This window comes from Candoia aspera, chromosome 7 (genome assembly GCF_035149785.1).
Source record: "Candoia aspera isolate rCanAsp1 chromosome 7, rCanAsp1.hap2, whole genome shotgun sequence".
Classification (NCBI taxonomy): domain Eukaryota; kingdom Metazoa; phylum Chordata; class Lepidosauria; order Squamata; family Boidae; genus Candoia; species Candoia aspera.
In genome coordinates, this window is record NC_086159.1 from 73494392 (window position 1) to 73513126 (window position 18735).

At 37.5% G+C, this 18735-nt stretch overlaps 1 protein-coding gene across 1 annotated transcript in view; it reads right to left on the minus strand.

Moving 5' to 3' along the window:
• The window catches only part of CACNA2D1 (calcium voltage-gated channel auxiliary subunit alpha2delta 1), a 416604-nt gene that overhangs the window by 204042 nt on the left and 193827 nt on the right, over nucleotides 1–18735 (minus strand). The window contains exon 4 of the mRNA XM_063308113.1: nucleotides 5672–5731. Coding sequence (XP_063164183.1) covers nucleotides 5672–5731 — 60 coding nt within the window. The remainder of the gene's footprint in view (nucleotides 1–5671; nucleotides 5732–18735) is intronic.

The following is an 18735-nucleotide window of genomic DNA, read 5'->3' on the forward strand; positions in this document are numbered from 1 at the left end:
CAGATCAGTACCCTGACGAGATCTCAGAATCTATATAAAAGTTGAAGCTCACCATATAAAAAAAGAATTAAAGAATATTTGGCTAAGTTTTTTTATAGTAAAGAGACCCCAGGATAGAAAAACAGCAATTATTAGGGTATGTGTTTTTTTAGCTTTTTTAATACCAACAATTTAGTAACTTACATTTTCCCTTTCCAATAATTTTTTATGATTCTCCAGAGTTTCTGTAATATACAACTAATAATATATGCAAATAAAGTCCATTTCAATTGACTTTCTGTTAAAAATCTGATAAAGGAAAGGGAATTATGATCCAATTCGTAATAAAAGCTGCTGCCTTTTTAATTTGAATGTACATTTAACAAGATCTTATCATTCCTCTGCATTCTTAAGTCACCCTTTTTAGTAATTATCCAATTCACTCCAGCCTTAAATTATACATACAAGCTTTAAAAACCTATTACAACTTTATTATATTAAGCACTATTAAAATGAAAGTAAAATTGTGCTTGAAAGATGCATTCTTTATAACAGATTATTGCATTTCCCAAATTATGATTTTTACTGTATTGTCGGTATACCAAAGGGGTCTTAGAGGGATACACAGCTACATGAAGCACATTGTAAAGTTTAGAACATGTTTGAGTATAGGCATTCTGAGGTGCACCTTTGAAAACCAGACCAGGTTTTACATTCATTGTATAGCCTAGAACTTTACATTTTAGTTTCAATTTCCAAAGATACAGGGGACAGTTCCATTTCACAGCTATAAATGATAGAAAATATAGACTCTATAATCTCTATAATTATGGGCAAAACTCACTGAATACTAAATCTCCATTTGCATCAATTGCTTATAGATGTGCAGGGATCAGACAATTTTCACAGAGAGAAACCTGCCTTCCTAACATGTTGCAGCGTCTTCCAAAATTCCACTGTAGTAGCTGAAGATATTTAGAAAAACCAGGAAGTAAAGCTGCAATCCATGCACCCAACGGAGTGGAATTTGGCCTTAATTGGTAATCTGGATGTTGGTACATTCCTCCTACTTCCCCTTTTTGTCATCACCCATTAATGATCCTCCAGGAACCGCCCAAGGTTCTGTTTTCCAATGTCTTCTTTGTTATCTCCTTCTCAAGTCATCACATATAAGGAAGATGTGCTGTGAGTCCTCCACTTCACCCTCTTCTTCTAACATTTAAGAGGTAAGATGCTTATACATGGAATACCAGGACAACAAACTCTGCACTTCAGCACCCATAACAAACCACAATTGTGACAAAATAACACATGCATCATGACACCGTCATGGAAAGGTCGTGATGGTGTAATGACATCACAATGTCTGGCACAAGTGAGTCCCATCATTTGTATGTGGTAATTGCCTCCTCCTACCATTGTATGATGTAATGTCTGGCAGCTATTTAAATAAAGGCGCTTTCTCAATAAAGTAGCAGAATGTATGGGCTATACCAAAGGAGAATCCTTCCATATGGAATCCTATCTGGAAGGCTTCCTGAAAGCAGAAAACTTGCTTAGCAGACTTAGAAAGTCAACTCCCTGGTACATACAGCCCTTCAGACCAATGCCATTTCTCTTTCCCCAATCTAAGTGCATTTAAGCTGTACAACCACCCTGAAAAACTTGCATTTGGATGGCCAGACTTTTTCCAGTCCCAAGCATCACACTTTATCATCGTGCTACCATCTGCCTGCCAAGCTCGCTGTAGTTTACAAACTAATAAGAAGCCAAAGAGGCCTCTGTTCCTGTCTCCCTCCTCGCCCTCCACAAGGGATTTGTCTCCTCCTCGACTCATTTTGCACTGAAAAGTCTTCCATCATGCAAAAGGAAACCTTGGGGAAAAAGATATTGCTTTCTCCAACAGTAAACAGAGTTCAGTTTCACTTAAAGGGCAAACATTCTAGCTTAAGTGCTATGGCAAGGAAGGCATTTGGCAGTGCTGATAACCACTTCCATTAAGAAAAGAAGAAGGGGTGGGAAATACACTAAAAGTTGGTTTAGCTGACTGATCCATGTGCAAATTAATCTGAACATTTTCCTTAAAAAAAAAAAGAAGAGTAGAAGAAATGAAAGATTACTTCTGGCTTAAATGAAAGAAATTAAATTATGAGAAGCTTAATACGTTTATTCAAAATTTAATTGGGTAACCTAACATCAAGGTTATTATATTCTGCAAATTTCCTCCATCCAATTCAAAAAAGAGAAAAAGACTGGGATTTATTTCGAGCTGTGTCTATGAGAACATGATTTCTTCTGCCAGAAAGAAAGATAGGCCTATTGATACTGTATTAAGTTCCCACTGAAAGCATTCTTTAATTATTATATTTTCAGTACAGGTTTGAAAAACCATCTTGGCACAGAGAAATTGGATGAATTAAGAAACTACCCAAGGAAGGAAGCCAGCAATCTTCCTTTCGTGGGGAATGTGAAAAGCAAAAGAGAGCTGAATTAACAGGGGAATATTGACTGAGATAACTCCACATACAATATTCAAACCAACCAAAAATTGTTGCTGACATTTTGCCCCCAGCAAGTTTCAGAGCCAATTTAGGTTTCTCTTGAGTCAAAACCATCTGAGAAACTTTAAGAAAAGTCAAAAGAGGTTTCTTTCAATTGGACAACATTTCCTGCACTTAAGTTTGAGTAGGACTGTGTGAACAATTCAGAAGCAGTTTTGCAGAGCCACTGAAGTGTCCCTCTGAACCTGCTGCTTGAATTGTCAAAACATTGGGTCGTCCTCAAGGATTGGCACCTCAAGGGCCTCCTCACTTTGTGCGTGCGCAGAAGACACTGCCAATGACTACATAATAGGAGTAGGGGAAATGCAATCCAGTCAGATGGGACAATTCCAGGTGCAGACTGTGGATCAGATAAATAACTTAAATGGAAGGAGAAAAAAATATTCCAAATTTTTCAAACATGAAAAGAACTCAGCTTCTTTCAGAATAAACTGTCACAACAGCCAGGAAGAAATGGAAAATAAAATCCTTGCCCAACAGAGAGAATGTAGTAAGACTACAGTGAACTAGGAAAAATGAATTGACAAATAAAGGGCAATAATGACAAGTAAGAGGTATTTTACAAAGGTGAGAGAAATCACAGGAAAATTTGCAACTAAAGTAGGAATACTCAAGAGTAATCATAGAAGAGCTCTTAGAGAGACAAATGAGGTTAAAGGAAGATGGAAATGTTACAATGAAATGCTTTGCAAATGGCACTGCAGAATTGATGGAAACACTTGCAGAGAGAATATAATCAGGTACCACCACTACTACGAAGCAAGATACAAGAGGTAATAAACCAGCTGTCAAATGGGAAAGCACAAAGACTAGATGAAGTGCCTATAGAATTGTTTAAAGCTGCAGGAGAGGAGGTACTAAAAATGCTAATGAGCTCTATTCAACAAATATGGAACAAGACTATGTGCATAGCATTTGGAAGAGATCAGTATATAATACCTCTCCTGAAAAAAGGGAGATTCAGGAGGACACATGGATTATCCAACCACACAAATGAAGCTTTGTTTTTGAGCCTTCTTAGAGAAGAATGCCAAATGAACAGAAAGATTTCAGAAGAGGCAGGGGACCCAAGTTCCTATAGATGACCTAAGACCTATAATGGTGAGATCAAGAGAAGATAAGGCAGAGGGCTTATCTTTGCTTTACTGATGATGGCAACATGGAGATCACAATAAAATGTGAAATTAATTGAAACTAATGTTTGTGTCAAGACCTTTACAAGGAACATGAAGCAACTGTGAGAACCCACTTTGGAGAAATAGAATGATTCAGAATAAGAAAGGAAATGAAACAATGCTCCATACCATGATTATATTAGAAGAATGGGAGGCCTGAAAGAGTTGACAGCATGAATCAAACTAGTAGCAGAAACCAACAGAAGTATGCAGCTGATACTGCTTCATGAGCTGCAAGTAAAGGAGTCTAAGCGAGCTATGAAAGTAAAAATGGCAAGAATAAATCTAGGTGAATGTTGCATCTGAAGAAGAGAAGGTAGTGTTAACCAATATGCTTAGTGAATTCACAATGGATAGTGACATAGTGAAGTTGATGGAGAATTTTGTTCTCTTGGGCTCAATAATAGGTCTAGGAGAACTCACTGGGATGGTGAAGAAAATGGCTATTTCAAAATATCACTAACAAAGAACAGATGGATATTTCAGATTAAATTTATCTGGAAAAAGAGCAATTTTACATTTTGGGAGAAAAGAAGTGTTAAACAACCCCAGAGACCCTTCTTTTGTGAATTTACTCATGAATAAAGGTGGGAGTTTTGCTTATTCAGTTTCCAAGATTCTGTATTAATCTTGACATTAAATCTGCTTAATGAAACTCCAGATGAACCTTGCTTCCCTGGATCTACTCTACTGTTAAGGATTGTCAATAGGAATAGACAGTATTCTGGAGAAGAAAAAGTGGGACCCTAGGGGAAATTGTACAAATAAACAGGATCATGAAGTTAAGAGTGCTTCAGTGACACCAAAAATTAGAACAGATAAACCAGTGGTCTTTCTTGCAGTAATCTGTGCAAAACAGACATTGAGAAAGAATAAGAGGAAGAAGCAGAAGAAAGCATTATAGATCTGAAGACGGTTACTTAGTACCACAGACTGTAAGAAGAACTAGTTAATCCATCTGGGATTAAATAAAAAGTGACTGATCCCTTAAAGCAAGGCAATTTTCTCCTGATTTTTGTTTTAATTTCTCTCTTTTGTTTCAGTTTTTTAATGTCCTCTACCTTGTTGACTCTTTCAGTGGTGGAGGTGGGAATCCCAGCCACTCCAAGAATCTTCTTTCATTCTAACCCACGAAATGAAAGAATATGGATTCACATTACAAAAATAAAAGTTACAGCAGGAATGTGCAATGGGAATAATGGCATTTTAGATCAACTCTTAATTCAATTTCAGGAGTTGGCTGTCTTCTTAAGAGTTTAATGTATATCACTTGATTAGCAGCTTATTCTAGTGTGTACATTCCTCAAGAACTTCTGCTGCAGTCAAAGAGGAACAACAGTTCAATGGGTTGTTAGTTGTGCAATTTAGTATTTAGTTTTGAACAACAGTTCAAATTTAGTATTGAACAACAGTTCAAATGACTATGTTGTGACCAAGAAATGTCAGTTCCATCTGATAGAGAAGTAGAAAAACTCAGAGACAATCACTAATTAATATATTGCAATCCATTATTTGGGCTGAAACCTAGATTAAATTCTAAGTCCCAAACTGATTCAACACTGAATTAAATGAATGACCCCAGTACAATATGAATTCTACAGCTGATCTCCTCTGCCTGTTAATTAGCTGACTTTCTTTTTTAAAGGAAAGCACGTTTGTACATACTATGTATCTTTGAGAAGACCACAGAGGTGTCCAGGGGGAGGGAGTCAAAAACGTCAAGATGGCAGCTGAAACCTACTGATCAAAGCCCCGTCCCTTTTTCTACACATGTCACAATGGGGGGGGGGGGGCTTCAATTGCATCTTGACTTTTTTATTCTCCATATGGATGCCCTTGAGACACCATACTGAATGAAAAATGTATACTACAGTAACTAATATAATCAACAGAGACATTAGAAAATGTGAAGTGACCACACTTGGGAAAATAAGTAAAATAAAAACATGAGCTCACCGCAAATTCATCCTGCCACTGATGTTCTTTCTGGAACCTCTCTGCTGCCTCAGCAAGGCGCTAAAGAAAAGAGAACAAAAAGAATAATTTGTTAAACCAGCCTGAAGTCTCATGCAGACATGACATTAATGGAATAAGGTAAGGAACATCTCTAATGTTAAATAGTTTAGTAGCTAATCTGAGGATCTCCAGAGGAAACAAATTTAATATGTAAACCAATATTACCATGCATTAGCAAAGATCATGGGCTGCAGCTTTTAAGAATACAAGCTATATTAGTGTCACTCCTGAAAGGGCACATGACTGTTAAATGTAGTTTCATAGGATATGAACAAATGAGAAACAAATGCATTGGATTCACATTTTATTACAAACAGTCACATTTCCCAAATACAAAATTATCCTTCCAGTTTTGCTCTTCTCTGACATTTGGTATGTATTTCTCCAAATGGGCATGTAAAATAAATCGACAAAGAGAAAATAATCATACAGGATATTGTGGAAAATTGCTTGTGAGAATGAATGATCATATAACAGGAAATTACATTAAAAAAAAAAAGCATTCATGAATTGTTGCAAAAAATGGGCTAGAACTAAGTAAAAAGGGTAGGATTTATCTATCTTGGTGTTTTTTGCTTGTTTGTTTTGCTTGTGAGCAGGACAATCCTAAATCCAAGTGAGAATCCTCCAATGTGTGTGCTCTGTCAACTTGCAGAGCAGCAGGATAGTAAGGAGAAAGTAGTAGTGAAAAGACCAATTTATTGGGATCAGTCCAATTTTTCATAAACAGTATGCTGCTGAAGGCTTCTGCATAATAAACAAGTCTATCATGAGAACCTCAGCTATTGATGAAATGCAATCATTATCAAGATATGATCACACCAAGCAAAAAGCAAATGTTACGTAAATAGAAACACTACCATAATATAAATAAAACATGTCATTGACAGCTGGTAGAAATAGCAGACAAATCAGATGTAATAAAACAATGAATAATCATTTCAGATTAGAATAGATAGAGGAGGGCAGGGCCAAAGGAAGAGAATACTTCTGGGCTGTTTCACACATTCTCATACTTTGCTCGATGTCTAACATTTAGGGATAGAAATCTGTTGCTGCTGTCGTTGTTGTTGCTTTCCATTTTAATGGAAATGTGTGTGATTCACACTGCCTGAATGTACTGGCATGCAATTATTCTTGGATGATTTTGGGGCTCTGCATATAAAATATCCTAATTTCCATCCCTGATTTTGCTGTGGAAGGATCTTGGATAGCAGAACTAAAATTTATCTCATGTTAAATTTCCCCTACCATCATATTTGAAGTATTCACCTCACATCCTGCTATCAGTTTCATGCACTTCTCTATGACCATCCTCACTACCACCGGCCACCTAGAACATTATGGGCTATTGTTAACAGAGGAAAGAAAACTTACGCCATGTGAGGACAAAGAATAAATATCAAATATCATGTAACTGTTGCTTCCCACAGTGCCTCCACAGTCATTAAAACAATTCAGATGTAACCATTTACAGGGTTTATGCACCAAAAGGTTAGTCTCCTTTATATCTTCAGAACTATCTTCTCTGACTGCAATCCACCTGTCCTCTCTGTGAATCCTGAGAGGGGAAGCTTAGGTGAAGTGATGTAACATTAAAGGGATGCAAGTCTGAAAACAGTCCTTCATGGTGGTGGACCCAACATTTCCAAACTGCCTTCTGCTGAAGCTTGCTTGGCCCAAATTTACTGGTGTTGAGAAAGGCCATGAAGACCATTTTCTTTCAGCAAGTGTTCAAGGCAATGGTGGCAGTATGGGATTGCCTGTTGGACTTAGTCTGGTTCTATTTATTATTAATGGATTGTGTGGATTTTATAGTGGCTTTTGGAATGTTGATTATATTGTGCTTTGATGCTATAGTTGTAAACTGCCAGGAGTTGAAGGAATAGGTTCCATACAAATACTTGTAATAATAAATATACAGATAATAGTTGAGAGGGAAAGAAAGAAGCCACAAGCTGAATAGATCACATTACATAAAGAGAGCTCTTTCTTTCTATATTGAATCACTTTGTAGATCCTTTCTGGGCTAACAAGTGAATCAGAAACATTTTTTCTACCTAATAAAAATAAGAACTGTTATGCCTGGAAGCATGTTGGAACTTGGATATATTTTTAGCAGGGCATATTCTGCTACGATTGTTTCAGTGCTCTATCAAAATGCCATTGTACTGCATGTTATTGTGAATTCCATCATGAGAGAGAATATATATTTCTATCTCTATTCTCAGCCGTGTGTGTGTGTGCAAGTCAGTTTTGACTCCTGGCAGCCTCCTGGACAAGTCCCTGCAGTTTTCATGGCAAATTTTTCGGAATTGACTTGCCTTTGCCTTCTTCCCAAGTCTGAGAGGGAGTGATTGGCCCAGAGTCACTCAGATGGCTTCACTCCTAAGGCAGGACTAGAATTCACAGTCTCCCAATTTCTAGCCTGATGCCTTTAACTAACTTTCATTCTGGCCCATATGTTGAATTTATCACACCAGAGGACAAGCTCTGCATATACAACATTCCAGATTATTCCCTGGTATTAGAATTTATAATGGAATGTGGGAAAGATACACTGCAAGGGAATGGTCAGATAAGAGACAGCATAGCCCGCAGCTAGATAGTGGGTTCCTTGAGGATCAGAGGCCATTCTTTGGAAGAGAGTATGACATTTGCAATATTAATGTTGGCCTCCTGGGGTAAACCAGACAGGAATCACAACCAGATGAGCTAATTCTACTTTATTGTAAAGCTACATTGACAGATTCTTGCAAGTATGAAAATGTGGCAGAGTGCTAGAAAGCGTTTGGCCCGAGAGATCAGAAAAAACACACACCAGGCATTTCTATAAAAATAAATATATTTACAGAAAACAAAAAACATAAGCAGGTTTCCATATCCAGAAATCCTAGATAGGCACAAAAGCTTTACATGCTCATATTTTACAAGCTCATACACACGCACATGTGCTCTGAGTAGGACTGAAAAGAGAGGCAGCAAAAAAGGAAACTGAAACTGCAACAAGCCCAGGCAAATTCCTTCCCCAGGCAAATCAGCAGCTTTATCTTATATGGTCATCTTTTCACCCCAAACTGAGGATACTTAAGTTTGACCTGTTCACCCTGCCAAAGTGATTTGTTACCATAGTAACTTAGCGGCTTGCTCCTTGCAAACAACCAAATACCAACAGAAAGTACAATTCCCCCTATCTCCTTTACAGCCCAAGAAACTAAGGAGGTCTCTTCTGAGCCTCTTGCCCCACCCACTATCCAGCTGTGGGCTCTTTCCCAGTCTCCCAAGATCTTTCCCACACACCATAACAGTATTATTCAGTAAAATTAGAAAATATCCCCACTTTAAAGAAACCAGAGAAGACAAATAATTGGATGCAAATACTTTTGTTGTGCTAGTGGTGTGGGATAATGAATAACTGTGAAACATTGCATCCATTCCTCTGGCCACATTGGAGTTGAGTGCCACTCATGGCTGAAACACAGACTGAAGAAGAAAAATTCCTTTTTCCCAGGCTAGGACTACTTAAAAACCTTATGTCTGGTTTTGTTGTTACACTGTCAGAGTGAATTCTGAACAAAAACAGCTAGAAATCAAAGCTTAAGCTTTATGTATGCCTATCTAGATACAGGTTCAAAGGCATCTCCTACAGCCTAATTCTTTCATCCACAGGAAAACAAAATGATTATACTGGAATCAATCTCTTGGATCAAGAAGGGGATTATCTTCTAAAGTATGGATTCCACTTTTTTTTTTGTTTTTGCCAGAAATAGGACACTAGTTCCCTGTGTCCAGAAACCACCACCACAGTATAGTTCCTTGTTGGACATAGCCCAAAATCTATGCTTTAAAAACATATGGTTGTCATGACCTCATTGCAAGGCACAAAGAGCCTCACAACGTGGATCATGATCATTAAGGAAAAGGGGAAGGAGATAATCAAACCAGGGATTAACACAAGCACCCAAAGGCACCCACACCCATGGACCCATAAGCAACTGAAAGGAGAGACGTCAGAGGAATGAAGATAAGAAGCACATGGTGCCCCGGGGGACACAACCGTCGCAGGGAGACAAAGAAGACACCGGGGAAAACGCCCAAGCAGCCATCAAGGGTCCCATCAAGAGGGACGAGGGGTGGGGAAGCCTGGGGCAATACAGGAGGGTATAAAAGGGGCACCCCCACACTACCTACCCCGTTCCTGTTTTTCGTTCTGTCAGCTATCATTCCAATAAACCAGAAATCCTTAATACCCATTAAGTGAGTCTGTGTCTTATTGCAAAGCGAGGCTGGCCCTGACAATGGTTCGCTTTAGAGATGCAGAATTGGAGCTAACACTACAATGGAAGACAAGTCCAACTTAAGGCTCAGTTATGAGTCTGCTGGTTGTTGGAACAACATATAGACAAGCTTGTTTTGCCTTAACTCCTTGAGAGTTCTCCAGGTTGTTATTTGCTTCTTATTTAGAAGAAGTCACTTGCGAGATGGGCGGCGCAGAAATGTGAGAAATAAATAAATAAATAAATAAATAAATAAATAAATAAATAGCGAATCCAATAGGTGGTTTCTTTCTCCAGCCAAATTTAGAGGATAACTCATTGCGATGGCCAGTTTCCAGACTAACAAAGATTTGGGAAATGCTTTTATGGACATCCTTCTGCAGCTTCTTTGTTATTAGTAGAAAGACCTGCCAGTGTTCTGCTTCACAGAAAGTCAGCAAGGAAGAAAATGAGAAATCTCTGCTCTAATGTAATTTGGGACATATTGGTGGTAGATGGGAAATAGTTCAGTTGCTGGAATCCATCCCATACATTTCAATAAATCTTGCTAAAGAAAACTCTATGAGAATTGTGCTTGGAAAACAAATTAATGTGATGGTCAGTTCAAAGATTCACAGCCACTTTTCTGTTTCTTTATTATCAGTAAAAGTAGCTACTTCCTTGCTGGTTGATAGGAAAGTCATTACCAAGAAACTAAGAAAGTCTCTGCCCAAATATATTAGCAGACTGATGGATTCTAAGTCAAAAATAGTTCAGTTGCTGAAACTGTCACAACCCAATCCGTTTCATCTCAATAAATCTTGCTAATGGGAACTTTGTGAGAATTTTACTTTCTTGTTACAGTCCTTCCAGTTTTAGGCAGACATTAAAGATCTTGACAGGATTTCTTGTACTATACTCATATGTTCTTAATAGGTTGTGTAAAAAAAAAAAGACTACGCAGAGGATAGGAATTAAGATAGCAAGCAAAATCACAATGTTGGCCAACTGTTGATGACTGTCATTCCAAACAACTTCCACAAAACAGTGATATCACTATCTACTTTGAGTTCGGATGTTATTGGTCCATTTTACCATTTGATTTATCATTTTTATTTTCCTGTGTGCACGAAATTGTAAGTGCCTTAGAGCCTTGTTTAGATTAAGTAGCATATAAATTGTAGCAAATAAAGATAAACAAATACTTCTTGTATATTCCAATAGGTAATCCTTTACTCTGTAGGGACATGGTGGCGCTGCGGGTTAAACCGCTGAGCTGTCGATCGGAAGGTCGGCGGTTCGAAACCGCGCGGCGGGGTGAGCTCCCGCTGTTAATCCCAGCTCCTGCCCACCTAGCAGTTCGAAAACATGCAAATGTGAGTAGATCAATAGGTACCGCTTCGGCGGGAAGATAATGGCGTTCCGAGTCGTCATGCTGGCCACATGACCCGGAAGTGTCTATGACAACGCCGGCTCCAAGGCTTAGAAACAGAGATGAGCACCGCCCCCTAGAGTCGGACACGACTGGACTTTACGTCGAGGGAAACCTTTACCTTTACCTTAATCCTTTACTCAAAACAGTCTTTAGACATTGCAAATGTAATTTCTACATGCCATCATTTTTGAATGTGCACACACACCTTTAATAAGCAGAATCTATGTTCCTTCAGCAATCTATAAGTGGACCAGCACTTCTTAATGTGAAACAATTATCCTTTGAAAATGCTACCTTTGCCTTTAAGTCAGTTCTGGTCCTCAGATGCAGAATGAGAAGAAAGTGGAAGCAAACTGGGGTGGGATTTGTCTGGATCTCTCCAGCAGAGATGCTATCTCTAGATGAGTACAAAAACCAACCATGAAATGTAAAGAACAAAACTAGAAAATACATGTAAGTTATAATATTTACTTGGTGCACCTTTTGAACTTTTCTGTTCACTTTAGAGAGAGATATGAAAGTGGGGCAGGAAAAGGAACGAAAAAAAGAAAAAATAGCCATATCATCTGTCAGCCAGAAAACTGACTAGCCATTGAAAGTTTGGCCTCTGTGTCCCAAGAGTGGGTCACTAATCTGTGAAACGGTTTTGATGTACTGTCACCTAAAGAGAGAGAAAAAACAGGGAGAAACGTTATCTGATCTATAAAGTGCAGCTCCCAAGAAGGTTTATTCATCTTCAGACCTTCACAATATTTTGGTCATGTCTTTATCTCTCCTTGACCAGCATGCCAATCTGACAGCCAATGAGAGGTTGAAGGCATCCCATTTTTATGCAAGGACAGTCCTTTTGTGCTTTCTACAATTGTTTCCTTTTAATGCATTGAAATATGTCTATTGAGCACTTCATAATAGTCTGGGCTACATTTACATTATGTGAAAAGAGTGTCCCATTACATCTCTGTCAGGAATCAGGAGTCTGGTAGCACTTAACCCTAATAGATTTTATTAAAAGTCACAAGCTTTTGTGAGCTGCAGGTCACTTCATTAGATGAAGACGTAGGTCACGAAAGACTGTGTCTTTTAAAAATTCTTTTTTTATTTTTATATATAATTTTCATGAAAGATTTTTTTTAAAAAGGGAGATGAAACTAAAACAAACTAATATAAAGTAAGAAAAAGAATCAAAGAGAAAGCTAAAAGTGCAAGAAAGAAAGAAAAAGAAAAATAGGAAAGAAAAAAGATACAAAGAAGTAGCAGCAGTTATAAGTACAATTATAGATTTACCTCTTACTCTGTGGTTACAACATAACTCTTTTCTTTCTATAATATATCTTGTTTAATCATCAAAACCATAAATCATAAGTTCATTTTTTTTCTGTATCACACAAAAAATCTACAAGAGATTTCCAGTCAGCAATAAACATCTATATTGTCTTTTCTCTGATCAAAGAATTCAATTTAGCCATCTCAGCAAGTGCCATCATCTTCACCAACCATCCCCCCATTGTGTGTATCACCGAATCTTTCCATCTTTGTGCATACAGTAATCTCACTGCAGTTATCATGTACAAAAATAAAATTCCATATTTTTTTCCAACTGTTTGTCCATCAATCCCAAAAGAAAAGAAAACTCTCTGGTCTCAGTTGTACATTAATCTTTAAAATCCTCTGAATCAGTGTATGTATTTGAATCCAGAATTTTCTAGCTTTTTCACATGTCCCCCAAATATAATAAAATATCCCTTCTTGTTGTTTATGTTTCCAGTATAAATTTGAAATGCCTTTATACATTCTAGACAATTTCTCTGGTGACATATATCAATGGTACATCATTTTATAAAAAAAATATCTTTAACATTATAACATAGTGTAAATTTCAATCCTTTCAGCCACATATTTTCCCATTGTTCCACCTGTATATTAGAACCAAAAAATTTAGCCCACTTCATCATGCATTCTTTCACTTGTTCTTCTTCTGCTTCAAATTTCAACAAAAGATTATACATTTTAGCAATTATATGTTCTATTTCAAACTCAGTCTTACAATGTTCAAAATCATAAATTCTTTTGTCTACTTTATATTTTACTAATAATTATAAATAAGCCAACCACTGACAGCTATATCCCTCTGCCACCAGCTCTTCTCCTGATTTTATTTTACAGTCCCCTTACTATCTCATGATAAGTTAGCCATTTGTGTTTGCCAATTATTTCTCATCTATAAAATGTTTCTTGTGCTGAGAGCCACAAAGGTATTTTTGGGCACAACCTGGGTTTGTATCTATTCCATATTCTCAATATGGCACGTCTCATAATGATTTTTAAAATCCACATTAACCTTAACTTTATTGTACCACAAATATCCATGCCACCCAAATCTCAGGTCAAGTCCTTCTAACTCCAAAAGCCTTCTATTTCTCAGCAGCAGCCACTCTTTCATCCAAAACAAACAGCAAGCTGCAAAATACAATTTCATATCAGGTAAACCCAATCCTCCTCTTTCCTTTGCATCTCGTAACACCTTATATTTAACTCATGTTTTTTTTCCCCCTGCCACACAAATTTAGATATATCCTTCTGCCACTGTTTATATGCTGCATCAGTTGTCAAAACAGGTATTGTCTGAAACAAAAACATCATTCTAGGCAAGACATTCATTTTTATCACAGAAATTCTCCCCAGCAATGACAGTTGTGATTTTTCCCATCTTAACATATCATTTTTAACTTCACTCTATTTTGAAATAACATGCAATTCATATTTGTCATAGTGATATCCAGATGTTTTACCTTCTTTTCAATCTTAAAACCTGTTTTATTCATCAATTATTTGATCTTCTATTTTCACATTTTTGTTAACATCTTCGTCTTCTGTTTATTAATCTTGAAATCTGCTAATGCACCAAATTCTTTTAATTTGTCCATTAACAGTTCGATTCTCTCTGATGGATCTTCCAGAACCAACACCAATATTTTCCTCAGAAGTTCTGTCCAGTTGCTGGGAGATCACTCCATTCCAACCCCCCAATCAAACACCAAAAGCCTATGTCTTTTAGTAACATTTGTTAGCCTCAAAAGGTGCTACTGGTCTCCTGATTTTTGGCTACAATAGACTAACATGGATTTCCTCCTACAATCTCTACATCTGTGACAGTAAATACAGAAACCAAACTATTAGAAAGCTGTCTTCTAAAGAACCTGTTATATACAGTAAGCAAGGCGTGGGAGAATGTATGGGAACATCAAAGAATACTTGAAGCAGGTCAGCAATGTTACAGAAACACATCAGTGCATAAGTCCTTCTTATTTAACTGCCAGTGTTGGCATTCTCCGACTCTTTGACATGTTCTCTTTTCAGCAATCCTGCTTCACACTGATATATAACTGCAGTGGACCTTACCTCTGTGATTCACATCCTGAAGATGCTGGAAAGAGATGCAAGAACAGTGTCATGGAAGGCATTGTCCTAGCGGTCAGAAATACTCCATTTTATCATGGATCAGTGAGCACCTCAAGATTTTCCTGAGCTAGAAGGCAATTACAATGTTTGGTTCACCAGGTTAAGGGCAGAGTGCACCCATTTCTTCTTGAGGCATGCTAGCTTAAATGCCTGGAGCCCACTTTCCTTTTCATGGTACCAAGTAAACAACAAAGACCTATTGTTTTGTCCTGATTAATTCTTACCGACAAACATTAATGCAAGGCTCAATTAAAGTGAAATAGAATCCTAAATCCTTGACCATTAAAATGTCCTATAAAGCAATATATTTATTTCAGTAGAATGGGATCATTAGAAACCCATTATACATGCATGAAGCAAAAAACATACAATACCAGCACTGCAAGCTACCCGGCAGAATTTGGAATCCTTTTCCTAGTGAATTAGATTATTGTCATAAAATGCTTTAAATCTACACAGCATGTTGGCAAGCCAAATTAGACCTAAAAGCTGCTCTACTGTACTAAGAACATTTTTGCTTAAATGATCACGTTGCCTTAGCTAGAAGCGCCAAGGCAAGGCAACTCACACTGCCTAGATATTTTCAATTCTTTTTATTTTTTGCTTTTATATTTGACAACGTAAAAATGAAAAGAATTTTACAATATAATTCTTCTATTTTTTACATTTCCTGGAAAGCCTTAAATGAGTGTCTTCACTCCTTTCCTTCCCTCCTTACCAATTTTCAACTTTATATCACATTATACAAAGAATATTTTGCATCAATTCCCATCAAACATACCCAGAAAGCCAGGAATGCTATTATGTATACACAAGGCAACCCCATTATTTTTGTGGCCTCCTTAGTTCCTGCAAATCAGTCCAGGGAAATTTGGTAGCAAAACCACTGATTTGGGGCCATATGATTTCTCATAAGGGGCAGAACAGACATTTTAAGGGTCTAATGACTCCATTCATAGCTCTGGCCACTGCATGGTATCACTGCATTACTGTACACCTTCAGCACAACCCACAGAATCTAAAAACAAGAAAATTGTGCCCCCAAATCACACCAAAAAAAAGTTGACCATCTTTGTTCTACCTAGTAGAATCCATAAGTAATGGAAGATAGCTATGCCAGCTAATTATAATCTATAGAGAAATAAGACTTTTCTCCACAGGTATGAAGGGGTAACAATGGCAGGGCACAGACTTCCACTTTCAGGGAATAACCCACCCAGAATCTTTTGAACCAAAAATGAATACATTACAAGCAGTTAGCCAATTTTCTTCAAAATTCCCTTTTGTTTCACTGCAATTTGCCTAAAACACATTTCAGGCTGATTACAAGTGATTATGTGAAGATAAGATCACTGAGGAAAAAAAAATAATCTATTTGGTGTTCCCTCATCAAGAAAGTCAAAAGCAACTTTCCACCAATCTTTCAGTGCTGGCTTTAAGGTAAAGATTGTTATCCAAAGTGTGAAGAAATGGGGTTGTGATTTATTCCTATATGTTGAACGGACTGGTCTTGTATATGTAATGGGGGTAATGTTTTCCTAACTAAATAATTAATAGCAACATATGAGAAGCTGTTCTGTATTTGTAGAAGAAGACATTTCTTGAAGAAATTTAAAACATATACTACTAACACATGCAATTACAAATCTGACATTAGCTGTCTCTTCTTAATACAGTATATTTGGTAGAATACAATATTTATGTGCAATTTATGAGTGAAATCTCCCTCTCGTGTGCCTACACAAACTTAGATTATCTCATAAAAAGGCTGACACGCAGACTTCTTGCAATATTTTATGCAATGCAATGCATTAATGTTTCATGGCATTTTTATCATATTACCACAGACAATCTTCTCCCACAAAACTTGAGGCAGAAAAGTATTCTAATGTGAAGAATGAAACAGAAATATATATGCCTGTTCAATTTTGAATGAATAAAATACTGCTTAGCACATGAAGCACTGTAAAATATCCACAATATTTTTAATGCAGTAATGTGCTACTTGTTTGCAACTTTGCACTCTTTATGTGAATATTGATGAGTAATTCACAATGTAATCCTATGCATTGTTGTTGTTTATTCGTTCAGTCGCTTCCGACTCTTCATGACTTCATGGACCAGCCCACGCCAGAGCTTCCTGTCAGTCGTCAACACCCCCAGCTCCCCCAGGGACGAGTCCGTCACCTCTAGAATATCATCCATCCATCTTGCCCTTGGTCGGCCCCTCTTCCTTTTGCCTTCCACTCTCCCTAGCATCAGCATCTTCTCCAGGGTGTCCTGTCTTCTCATTATGTGGCCAAAGTATTTCAGTTTTGCCTTTAATATCATTCCCTCAAGTGAGCAGTCTGGCTTTATTTCCTGGAGTAAATCCTATGCATACCTACTCAGAACTTTTTGTTTTAATCAGTTCAATTGTGTTACCACCAGGTAAATCTGTATTGCATTGTATTGCATTGTAACTGTTATGGATTCTTCTGAATCCTCCTAGTCAGAGACTAGGGCCAGTGAAGACCAGACCAGACCAACCGCAGGCCTATGGAGCCAGCAGGCAAACATCTGTGTCAGCTTCAGGAGGCAATGAGTCTGAGCAGGTAAGACATGATTCAGACAATGAGAAGCCACATTCAGACAAGGTGCCTATCCCAAGAACACACAGTAGCTACAAAGGATTGAACAAAACTGATCAGCACATCTTCTTGAGAGGAAGGGGGTTAGCAGAACCCCTTTCAATGACTACACTTTCCATCTTTATCATCTGGCACCCTAACTTGTCTAACTTCTTCAGTCATATCCATATAGTCTTCTTTTCAACAATGCAAAGGTGCTTTGCCATTTCTCTTTTTAAGTTTGGTTTTGAATGTCCTTCTCCTAGGTGGGTTGTCTTCTCTACTGCCTGCAGAGCCCACCTGCCCTTATCCTTACTTGTAGCTTCCTCCTGCTCCTCCAGCAACAATGACTCTACCACGAATGTTGCATCTTAGGATCATTGAAGGGATTAAGCCCTCCCACTGCATCAAGGGACTAATCTCTTGAGAGGGAGGTTCCTACAAAACTGATAGTTTGGATAACTTTAGCTAAGAAGGTCATCTTTACTTTTTGCTATGAAGAAAGGACATTCAAGGCATCTCCTTGATGTGGCAGGAGGCATCACGATGGGGAAGCTTCAGACCATGTCTCTCATACTGAAAAGGTCTTCATGTTGTTTACTCTTTGGTTTCACAAGGTTGCATTTTTGCACACATCATCCCTTGATTTTTTAAAAAAGTGAATGCATATTATCATGATACTGGAGTAGAAAAGCTTAAGATACAACTGGCTTGAGCTCCAGGCCTTATGTAATGAAGCAAGTTTAACCCGGTATTTAGAGATGAATGATGACCCTAAGTTCAAACATCTAGTTTCTAATGTCTCAATTTCTGTTGTCTGTCAGGCTCACTAATGAGTATTTCCCAGAAATTCACCATGGCTTGACTAAGTTATAGGTTTATATTCAACATATGACTCTCAGACCCAAAATAGATTCAAATTGAAACTATGTTAGAGACAGATAATTTTATAAATCAATGGTTTTTTCACCCAAAATATTTTTTCTAAAATAAAACAGACTGAAAATGTGTTTTTTTTTACTAAAACAATGCTTCAAACTTGGAAGAGTACATATACAATTTTGATAAAGGATACTTCCCTTTAACTCCTCTAATAGCATACTTCAATCAGGATAATTATTATGGTTTGGCTAAAATGAAATCTTTGAGAGAATATAATCTTTATAGACTAAAAGATTTGTATAGTAATCAGGAACCTTTCAATAAAGATCGGATTGAGCAATGAATAGGTGATAAGCTACCACG